The sequence below is a fragment of the Asparagus officinalis genome, chromosome 4 (genome assembly GCF_001876935.1).
Source record: "Asparagus officinalis chromosome 4, Aspof.V1, whole genome shotgun sequence".
Lineage (NCBI taxonomy): Eukaryota > Viridiplantae > Streptophyta > Magnoliopsida > Asparagales > Asparagaceae > Asparagus > Asparagus officinalis.
In genome coordinates, this window is record NC_033797.1 from 99,289,611 (window position 1) to 99,300,979 (window position 11,369).

General features: G+C 35.4%; 1 protein-coding gene across 1 annotated transcript in view; it reads left to right on the forward strand.

The window, feature by feature from the left end:
* LOC109837896 (increased DNA methylation 1-like) overlaps positions 1 to 5,844 on the forward strand; it is a 21,318-nt gene extending 15,474 nt beyond the window's left edge. The window contains exons 5-8 of the mRNA XM_020406275.1: positions 594 to 680; positions 2,086 to 2,185; positions 4,436 to 4,634; positions 4,750 to 5,844. Of these exons, the coding sequence (XP_020261864.1) occupies positions 594 to 680; positions 2,086 to 2,185; positions 4,436 to 4,634; positions 4,750 to 5,399 (1,036 nt within the window). The 3' untranslated portion in view covers positions 5,400 to 5,844. The remainder of the gene's footprint in view (positions 1 to 593; positions 681 to 2,085; positions 2,186 to 4,435; positions 4,635 to 4,749) is intronic.

Consider the following 11,369-nt stretch of genomic DNA (forward strand, 5'->3'; position numbering starts at 1 on the left):
CGCGGGGGGGTGGGGGGGGGGGGGGTTAAATAGTATTCTAAGATTTTCACTTACAAGCGTGACTTTCCTACTTTTTAAGAAAGAGTTACACAATAAAGCATAAAAACTATAGTGGCATAACCTTAACTGTTGCTTGAAGCATAAAGGAGCTGCCTGCATTGCGAATTTAATTACAAGCATGACTTCCAACTGTTGAAACAAAAAAGTAACAGTCAGTTGCATCTTCACTATACTTACCAAACTCCTGAAGAGAATATCCTAGTGGCAACTCTTAGCTGTTGATTGAAACATTTGGTTCAAAATTTTAGTTGTTTTTATTCTGTAGGATTTATTGTTTTCTGTGTGTGCTCACTCTTGGTGAATGCTACTAATGTTCTATACATTTATTCTTTATATGTTTTGCTGGGTTGTTTTATATGGCTGTCTTATCATCATTATCACATCATTTCTCTTAATTTAGGTTGTGTAGACACCTGTTAAGTTATAGCAAAGTTCAGCAGAGTTTCATAACCTTTCCTTTAGACATATGTTCTTATTGATCTTCCTTGATCACTACTTCCTTGGATTAACACTGATCCTACTTTTTTCTTCAGATCATCATTTGCTCGGTTAAATTATAAAGGGTTTTATGCTGTTGTTCTGGAGAAAGGCGATAAGCTTATCTCAGTAGCATCAATCAGGTAACGATAAATCCATAGTATAGTTTTAAAAGGAAAATTTTCATGATATTTGTTGAGTGAACTTGAGCCGAATTTTTCGTTGGAATTTTGTGTACCATACATCAGTGACATTCTCTGTAGGAAGTTCACCTTCTTACTCTTTTGTCTAGGCTTTTTCAATTTTATAGGGAAATTAGAAAGCTTGCTCCTTGCCAAAATGAGCTTGCACAACTTACTAAACTATAAGCTGATACGAAAACCCTTAGATACTCAATGTGATACCAAATGACCATCGTCTTTGTTCGTTGAAATATTACAGTTATATGGTTCTTTTGTTGGATCAGACCTGCTCCTTCCTTTTCGATAAATCTTTTTTTTATTGTCTCTCTTTCTAGCACGAGATAATTGCTTCCTTGGGTTGCTGTTACATCAACATTATGCACGTGTTCGTTACAACGCTTGACTTTGTTCTTGTTTTTGTTTTCTTGAATCAATTTTTCATATTGTAATTATTTATCGGATATAGGAAATTGTGCCAACTTGTGAAGACCATGTGTTAGGGGCTTGGTAACATTTACGAACAAATACGAGCTCTAGGTTAACACTATATCCTATCATGGAGCGTTTTGGTGATACTTTGCTCTGTCACCTTTTGAGAAAAATACTACTTATTCCTGCTCACATCATGGTCCTCCGTATGTGAAAATTTCATAATGTTATTTGCGAGAACTTTTTGATGCAACTAATTAATCTATTTATTTATGCCTTCGTAAGGAAGTAGGTCAAATTTGTTAGGAATTTGGAATAAAATGAAATTGTTTCTTGGAAACTGCCAAAACTTCTACATGGCTTGTGAAATACAACCAAGTCGTATCCTCATTGTGGATTAAGGTGACTCCATGGAGATATCTGCAAGTTATGCTGGATGTAGTGACCAAAATATTATTAACTTGGAGAATTTGTATTTATTGTGATGCCTCAACTTGCCAGTTAGGCTCGAAATTATTGCTTTTAGGCAATATGAGGACAAATGGTGCAGCAGAATTCACATAACTTCCTCATGACTGCAGATTCTAAATGAGGCATGCTATTACTTTCCACATGGAATTAATTCAGATGTAAAACGATATTTAAATGTAACTATGCAGTTTCCTAATAAAGTTAATTCAAATAAAAATGAATTGACACTACTTATGGCATTTAATATGCAGTATTTAACCTTCTATCTGTCATTCAGTTACCACATAGCATAATTTCCTATTGGCAAGACTGAGTTTGCTGAAAATTCTTATAATTACATGAGCAGAAAAAGCATATCGGAGAGATATGTATTGATGCTACCTCTTTGATTGATGCTCAAGCTTCCATTTAAAAATCATGAACAGGCGGGAGATATACTTTAAATTCTTACATTTCTCTTCTCCAGGGTGCATGGAGCAACTGTAGCGGAGATGCCTCTCATTGCAACTTGCAGTGATCACCGTCGCCAAGGAATGTGCCGCCGTCTGTTGGATGCAATTGAAAAGGTAATCCCACTTTCTGTTTCTACTTATTAGGTCTATTGGGTTGAAATTTAGATCATAGATATTCAAACTCAGATATTTTATTTGGTTAGTATAGGACTGGATTCTTCTTCTCTGGCCTAATAGCAGAAATGAGAATGTTACGATGGTCTTGTGAATGTACAACGGTTAAATGCTTCTATTATTTGGTCTTGTGCAATTTTAAATTGAATGGTTAAATGCTTCTAATACACTTGAAATTAAATTGACCTATCTCTATAGGATGCAAACATATAATTCATTATTTTAAATGTAAACTTTTGTTAGAGTTTTTAAATATTGGGTGCGGATAGTCTATGTAGCGCGGACACGGATCCGACACGGCCATCCGACACGCCGACACGAGGCAAATCCTAAAAAATACATAAGATACGTGTGTTCGACACGTGTGTCCGACACGGACACGACACGGCTTCATGTTATGCGTGTCCGTGCTTCATAGCGGGTAGTTAACATAATTAAGAGTTGGGCAACACAACAAACAACAACAAAGCCTTTATCCTAAATGTTTGTGATCGGTTACATGAATCCTATGTTTTTATTTCATTCTGTTATGGGTCATCTCCTCCGTTAAGTTATTCTTAATCATATCTTTCTTAATTGCTTCTAACCAAGTCTTTCTAGGTAATTTCTAGATCTCGTAGCCCTATTAACTCTAATATTATTGTTTTTCCTAATCGATGCAGTAAGGTGTCTTCGTTGTACATGACCAAACCATCTTAATCTATTCTCTCTTATTTTATCCTCAATAGACGCAATCTCTAATTTACTACGGATGCACTCATTTCTTATTCTATGTTTTAATATATACCCACAAGACCATCTTAACATTCTCATTTCTGCTACACATTTTTTAAACATGTTATTTTTTAATTGCTTAACATTCTGACTCATAAAGCATAGTTGGTCTTATAATCGTCCTATAGAATTTTTTTCTTTAGTTTTATTGGTATTCTACGATCACATAAGACTCCCGAAGCACTCTTCTATTTCAACCATTCCGATTTGATTCTATGCACAACATCAGCCTCTATCTCAACATCATGCTTAATCATTAATCCTAAATAGCGAAAATGATTAGTTTTAGGTATTTCTTGGCCATTAATATGTACCATGAGCTCTTTTTCTTTCCTAGTTTTACTAAAAATGCACTCCATATATTTTGTTTTTTGTTCTACTAATTCTAAAACATTTAGATTCAAGAGCCCGTCTCTATCTTTCTACTTAAAAAATAATGCATCTTCTAGTTTCATCAACTAATACTATATTATCAGTAAATAACATACACCATGGGATTTCATCCTGAATGTGCTTAGTATGTTCGTACATAACTAATGCAAAAATATAAGGATTTAAAACTGTCCCTTAGTGTAAACCAATAGTAATAAGAAATGATTTAGTCTCTCATTTATTAGTTCTTACTCTAGTTACTCTATCATATATATCTTTAATCACATCAATATATATACTAGATACATGTTTCTTTCCGGTAAGTGTACCTATATTCCAAGTAGCTAATCTAATTTTATTTTTTTTATAAAAGTCTCCTATCATTTTTCCTCTTAGACCGTTCCAGTCTATGCCTAATACTATTAGGTAACCTATTAGAGGATTGTAGATTCTTAGGACACAATTGCTTACTTATCATTACACCGGGATGACATCGATGTAATGCATCGCTTCCGAGGAACGCCCTAGCAAACCACCCTTGCTTACTTATCATTGCATTGGGTTGGCATCGATACAACACGTCGCAGAGGGGATGCCCTAACGAGTACATAATATGATTCATTTTTCATGTGGATCCGACTATGTTTTACGCTCGTTGTCGGCTACCTAACATAACTTTCCTCCTTTATCTTGGTTTGGCTTGGGACAAGCAGTGCTGACAACAAATATAGCACTGGTCCATTATGTCTCGTTTGAAGAAGCTTCAGAGGTAAAGCTATAAGAAATGCACCTTTGTGGTCCATTATGTCTCGTTTGAAGAAGCTTAACTAGAAGAAGCTTGTTGAATGCCTGGGTTGTGTAGATAAATGCACACAGCAGAATATTCTCAATAGTGTGATGAAGTATGTCAACTTTCTTTCTTATGCTTGGATTAAAGTGCTGAGGAAAACATGTGCAGTGATATGAAGCTTCTTGTTTATGACTAAAGTCATGTGAATCCCAATTGCATATACTAATACTCTTTTATGCCTTCTGTGGATATAGATGCTGATATCTTTCAAGGTTAAGGTTCTGGTTTTATCAGCCATTCCAAGTTTAGTTGAGACATGGACATCAGGTTTTGGGTTTAAAGCTATCGAAGGTGAAGAGAAGCAGCAACTGACCGATGTCAACTTGATGCTATTTCCTGGAACCACATTGTTGATGAAAAACCTGCATGAAGCTTCATCAGCTCAAGGGCCAGGTTGAAGTTTTTTCCTTCTTGATGTTATCCTTTTCTTTTTCAGTAGATGGGTTTTGTTATATGACTGAAGAGTACTGGAATCTAATATAGAATAATTTTTTTGGGGGCTATGCAGTAGAGAATATTGATTTCTGCTCAAGGGAACACCAATCTAACAAGTGGGAGACTTTGGCAGAAAGTTTTAATGCCTTAACCGGACAACCCCCTGCCGTAAATCCCAGAAATGACCTGGATAGAAAATCTTCACTCCCTGTCAGCACAAATGCTCGACTGGAGGAGGTTAATGTTCAGCAGAGGGAGACATTAATGCCTTCCTCTGAGAACTGTTTCTTGACAGCTCAGCACAGTGAAGTTGGTGGTGTTAGTAATCGTCAGTCCTGTTCAAGTATAGCAACCTCAGATGGAGCAGAGCTTCCCAACAAGCCAATTTCTTGCCTGTCGGAATCTTGTCGCCAAAAGAATGGCCTTACTGGTAGTAGTATTGCCTTTATTGTGAACGATGAAAGCAAAATATCTATTTTAGGTGATGGCATCAAAGTAGAAGGTCTTGATGATACATCATTAGGAAATAATGGTGCTTGCTTATCTGATGATTTGGCAATAGTGAACTCAAGTTTGGCTGCTTCCAACTTGAATGAGAGGAAGTTGGAAGGTGTCAATAACCGTGAGGTTCCTGAAGATAACGCCTCCAAAGATGAAATACATGATTTTCTAGGAAACCATGCTGTCGCAAAGAGGTGCACTGCTGAGAGTGTGGAAGCATAGACTTTTTGTTTGCTAGTTGTCCAGTTGGGGTTCTACTTTTTGTGAAAAATGTATTATTCTCATTGCATTACAAGGAAAGTTGGAGCAATTGCCTATGCTTGAAAAAACTTATGCAAGTATCTGTTTTATGAAGGCATCCATGTGCGTTGGAGACTAATGAAGTTTTCTGAACTTACCTATTTCTGTTTGCTGGAAAACTTCACTGGGGCATGGGATATCAGAATTCATGCTTGTGCAAACAATGTGAATGCAGAATTTGTTAACATATAATCAGTCAGTTCCCATCAAATTGTTCCAAAGAGAACTCAAGCAACTATATATGTGAAGTCAAAGAATTTTCCATTTACTTCGTTCCGATGGAGGGAAAGAAAAAATATGGCTAAGATTCTTACAGGGCTTGCGTTCTACTTTCGGCGTTCAGTTTCTTCTTGAGGCTCCTGTGGATCCAACTGTGGTTAACTGGTTCTTCGTTTTTGTTTTAATGCAATTAAGCGATACAGTCTTAACTGGTGTGGTACTAATCAGAGTTAGGAAGCCAAGTTGACTAAAGGAAATGGAGCTCCTCCTCTATAGTTTGTAAATGTACAAATGGAACTTTGTCTGAGAAGCTACCTGATTTGAGTTGGACGAATTTTGGGCTAGTTAACCTCAGCTTGTAAATGATCTGAACTGGTGAGACTGCTGTAAACTGTATATCATTGTTGTAGGATTTTATAGCGTATAATTTGAGGGTGTTTCTGTAGCTTATTTTGGTGGTAGAGGTGTCAATGCTGAAATTGGAATATGTTCTTTTTGGTAAAGCTTTTGCCTCAATGTGTGATGTGTATGCCGTTGTAGTCTTTTTATCGTGTGTATTTTGAGGGTATTTCTGTACCTTATTTGGGTAGTAGAGGTGTCAATGCTGAAATTATAATATGGTTCTTTTGCATAAATTCGCGCCGCTATTTATGATGTGTATGCTGTTAAACATATGTTCCTTGCTAACTATGGCGCAGAAGTGGAAATGATATGTTCATTATTTGAGAATGGCTGGATAACTGAGATCGATACTTCCATTATCTTTGCGTAAAAACGAATGAAATTGAGACAAAAATTTTATTTTTTGGATGCATGTATCAGCAGTATTTTTGGTTGTCTAGACTGGTGAGGTTTAAGATTTCTATGAGGAACTTTGAATACTTCAAAACTTTTAACATAGTGTTTGTTACATACATCAGAAAGTCTCATGGATCCTGCCGTAAAATTTTCAAATGCCTGTTTGTAAAATTTTTAGCTTTTCTAGAGATTGTTTGTGATTTATGAAATTTTTTTTATAACGTAGTTTGGAATCGAACCCAAGATTGTTGGAGCCATTTAAAACCTACTAACTGTTTGTTACTCTGGTGGGTGTAATTTATGGATTTTAAAAGGGTTGTGTATAATTGTCTAAATTTTGGGTGCTATTTATAATTTTCAGACTTTTAAGGAGTTTATTTGTAATTTATGAATCTTAAGGGGTTGGCGGCAAATTTTTAATTTTAGGGGCTTATTTAAAATTTTAGATTAATCGTGAGGTTGTTTCTAATTTTTTAATCTCAATGGGTAGTTTATTGTTTTTTGGACTATTAGGGGGTTGTTTGTAATTTTTAGACTTTGAAGGGGGTAGTTGATAAATTTTAATCTTGAAAAACTCTTTTATGTAAAGGAGGGCTTTGATTTTTAGAATTTTCAAATTATAGATAGTTTTAATCTGATAAGGATTCTTAGACAAGAGAATTAGAAATCATGGTTTTAATTAGTAGAATTTTCTAATTAAAGATTGTTTTAACTTGATCTGGAATTTTTTGACCCATGGCTTGTTTTTTTATCCATTAGGAGTAGTTCACTAGTTTTTATATAAAAGGAGGGATATGATTATGAGATTTTAAATTATAGATAATTATAATTTAATTAGGATTACAAAAAAAATTTATGGTTAGAATTTTCTAATCATGGATAGTTTTAATCTGTTGAGGAATCCTAATTAGGTGAAGATAAGATTAGGCACTCACTTGTTATATTTTGGTATCATAGAAGAACACATGACTATTTTTTTTTAGGGAAAAATGTGTCCAGGCCCCAAAAGCAGAAAGTTCATGTGACCCGCCCCCTTGTATTTTGCCCCATGTGATTCAGCCCCAAATACACATTGTATTTGTGTTAAGGCCCCAAAGTACCAGATCCTGAGAAAAACCCAACAAAAGTTACAAATTTACCCTTTGATTTGATTGAGCTTGGTAACTGCGCCCATCCCTTTAACCCCATCCCATCTCTCTCTCTCTCTCTCTCTCTCTCTCTCTCTCTCTTCTCTCTCTCTCTCTCTCTCTCTCTCTCTCTCTCTCTCTCTCTCTCTCTCTCCCTCCACTCTATCTCTCAGCTTCTCCTTCTCTCTCACTTCCGTCATGGCCGCTGAAAATTATCAGACTGAGGAGGTCGTGGATGGCAAAGGCGAGGACGGTGGTCATGGAGTCGGAGGTCGGGGAGTCATCTTAGAAACAGCTCGTGAACGCGGGTTCAACAACAAACACGGAACATGGTCCGGGGACCCGCGAGCTGACGGAGCCTGGGGCTTTGGTCTGATGCATCGTTGTTCTCCCCTTTCTAGGTTACGGAATATCTTTACCCAAATCAATGTCTTAATCAAGATAGTGCTCTTGTTTTCTTGTAATTTATGAAGGGAATCGATATTGGATTTTTGTAGTTTTTCTCTTTCATTTAATTGAAATGAGATCTCCTTGGATTCTTGAACAGCAGTTTGGGTTTTTCTTTAATGCCTTTTTCTTGTGTGATTTGGTGATTGACAGAGTTTTGTATAAGAGATTAACAGCAGAAATTCAAAAGCTCACATTGAATCTTCAGACATATCGACATTTAGCTAAAAATTGAAGATAATGTGATTAAAAGTCGACTAAAGAATCTAAGAACCTGTGAATTTGAAAGGGGGGTCAAGGAAAATTAGAACTATAAATGTTAGTTCTAAGGGCTGTTATGTTAGTTCTAAGGGCTGGAATGTTAGTTCTAATGGCTAGAACTAACAAAGAGCCCAATGTTAGTTCTAAGGGCTGTTATGTTAGTTCTAAGGGCTGGAATGTTAGTTCTAATGGCTAGAACTAACAAAGGGGCTCTTTAATGTTAGTTCTAATGGCTAGAACTAACAAAGAGCCCAAGAGGCCCAAGGCCCAAGGCCTAATCAAAGACCTTTAAATATATATTGTAGTTGCATGGGCTTGAACTCCTAACCTCCTCTCCAAATTCCCAAGCTTTACCACTAGACCAAGTAGCCAAAGTGTTAATGTTAGTTCCACTTAAAGTTAGCTCTTACTTGCCATTAGAACTAACATAAAATAAGTTAGAACTAACATGAAAATAAGTTAGAACTAACATGAAATAAGTTAGAACTAACATGAGTTAGCTATTGATAGAGTTTAAAAAATGGCATAAATAACTAGAGTTAGCTCATGTTTGTTCTATCGAAGCTCATGTATAAATTAGAACTAACTTGTTATAAAATAGAACTAACTTGCTATAAGTTAGAACTAACTTGGGATAAATTAGAACTAATGTGGTTAAAATTAGAACTAACTTGTTATAAGATAGGACTAACTTGATATAAATTAGAGCTAACTTGTTATAAAATAGAACTAACTTTGTATAAATTAGAACTAATTTGTTATAAAATAGAACTAACTTGGTATAATTAGAACTAACTTGGGATAAATTAGAACTAATGTGGTTAAAATTAGAACTAACTTGTTATAAGATAGGACTAACTTGGTATAAATTAGAACTAATTTGTTATAAAATAGAACTAACTTTGTATAAATTAGAACTAATTTGTTATAAAATAGAACTAACTTGGTATAATTAGAACTGACTTGGGATAAATTAGAACTAATATGGTTAAAATTAGAACTAACTTATTATATGAGATAGAACAAACTTTGTATAAATTAGATATAACATGGTATAAAATAGAACTAACGTGGTATAATTTAGAACTAACTTGTTATAAAATAACGCTTAATGTGGTATAAAATAGAACTAACTTGCTATAAGTTACAACTAACTTGGTATAAATTAGAAGCAACGTGGTATACACTAGAACTGACATGAACTGCGACAGAACTAACATGGTGTAGATTAGAACTAACACGCTACAAAATAGAACTAACATGGTGTACATTAGAACTAACACGCTACAGAATAGAACTAACACTGTGCAGATTAGAACTAACACGCTACAGAATAGAACTAACACTGTGCAGATTAGAACTAACACTCTACAGAACGGAACTAACACTGTGCAGAATAGAACTAACACTCTACAGAATAGAACTAACACTGTGCAGATTAGAACTAACACTCTACAGAACGGAACTAACACTGTGCAGAATAGAACTAACACTCTACAGAATAGAACTAACACTGTGCAGATTAGAACTAACACTCTACAGAATAGAACTAACACTGTGCAGATTAGAACTAACACTCTACAGAATAGAACTAACACTGTGCAGATTAGAACTAACACTCTACAGAATAGAACTAACACTGTGCAGATTAGAACTAACACTCTACAGAATAGAACTAACACTGTGCAGATTAGAACTAACACTCTACAGAATAGAACTAACACTGTGCAGATTAGAACTAACACTCTACAGAACGGAACTAACACTGTGCAGAATAGAACTAACACTCTACAGAATAGAACTAACACTGTGCAGAATAGAACTAACACTCTACAGAATAGAACTAACACTGTGCAGATTAGAACTAACACTCTACAGAATAGAACTAACACTGTGCAGATTAGAACTAACACTCTACAGAATAGAACTAACACTGTGCAGATTAGAACTAACACTCTACAGAATAGAACTAACACTGTGCAGATTAGAACTAACACTCTACAGAACGGAACTAACACTGTGCAGAATAGAACTAACACTCTACAGAATAGAACTAACACTGTGCAGATTAGAACTAACACTCTACAGAACGGAACTAACACTGTGCAGAATAGAACTAACACTCTACAGAATAGAACTAACACTGTGCAGATTAGAACTAACACTCTACAGAACGGAACTAACACTGTGCAGAATAGAACTAACACTCTACAGAATAAAACTAACACTGTGCAGATTAGAACTAACACTCTACAGAATAGAACTAACACTGTGCAGATTAGAACTAACACTCTACAGAATAGAACTAACACTGTGCAGATTAGAACTAACACTCTACAGAATAGAACTAACACTGTGCAGAATAGAACTAACACTCTACAGAATAGAACTAACACTGTGCAGATTAGAACTAACACTCTACAGAATAGAACTAACACTGTGCAGATTAGAACTAACACTCTACAGAATAGAACTAACACTGTGCAGATTAGAACTAACACTCTACAGAATAGAACTAACACTGTGCAGATTAGAACTAACACTCTACAGAATAGAACTAACACTGTGCAGATTAGAACTAACACTCTACAGAATAGAACTAACACTGTGCAGATTAGAACTAACACTCTACAGAATAGAACTAACACTGTGCAGATTAGAACTAACACTCTACAGAATAGAACTAACACTGTGCAGATTAGAACTAACACTCTACAGAATAGAACTAACACTGTGCAGATTAGAACTAACACTCTACAGAATAGAACTAACACTGTGCAGATTAGAACTAACACTCTACAGAATAGAACTAACACTGTGCAGATTAGAACTAACACTCTACAGAATAGAACTAACACTGTGCAGATTAGAACTAACACTCTACAGAATAGAACTAACACTGTGCAGATTAGAACTAACACTCTACAGAATAGAACTAACACTGTGCAGATTAGAACTAACACTCTACAGAATAGAACTAACACTGTGCAGATTAGAACTAACACTCTACAGAATAGAACTAACACTGTGCAGATTAGAA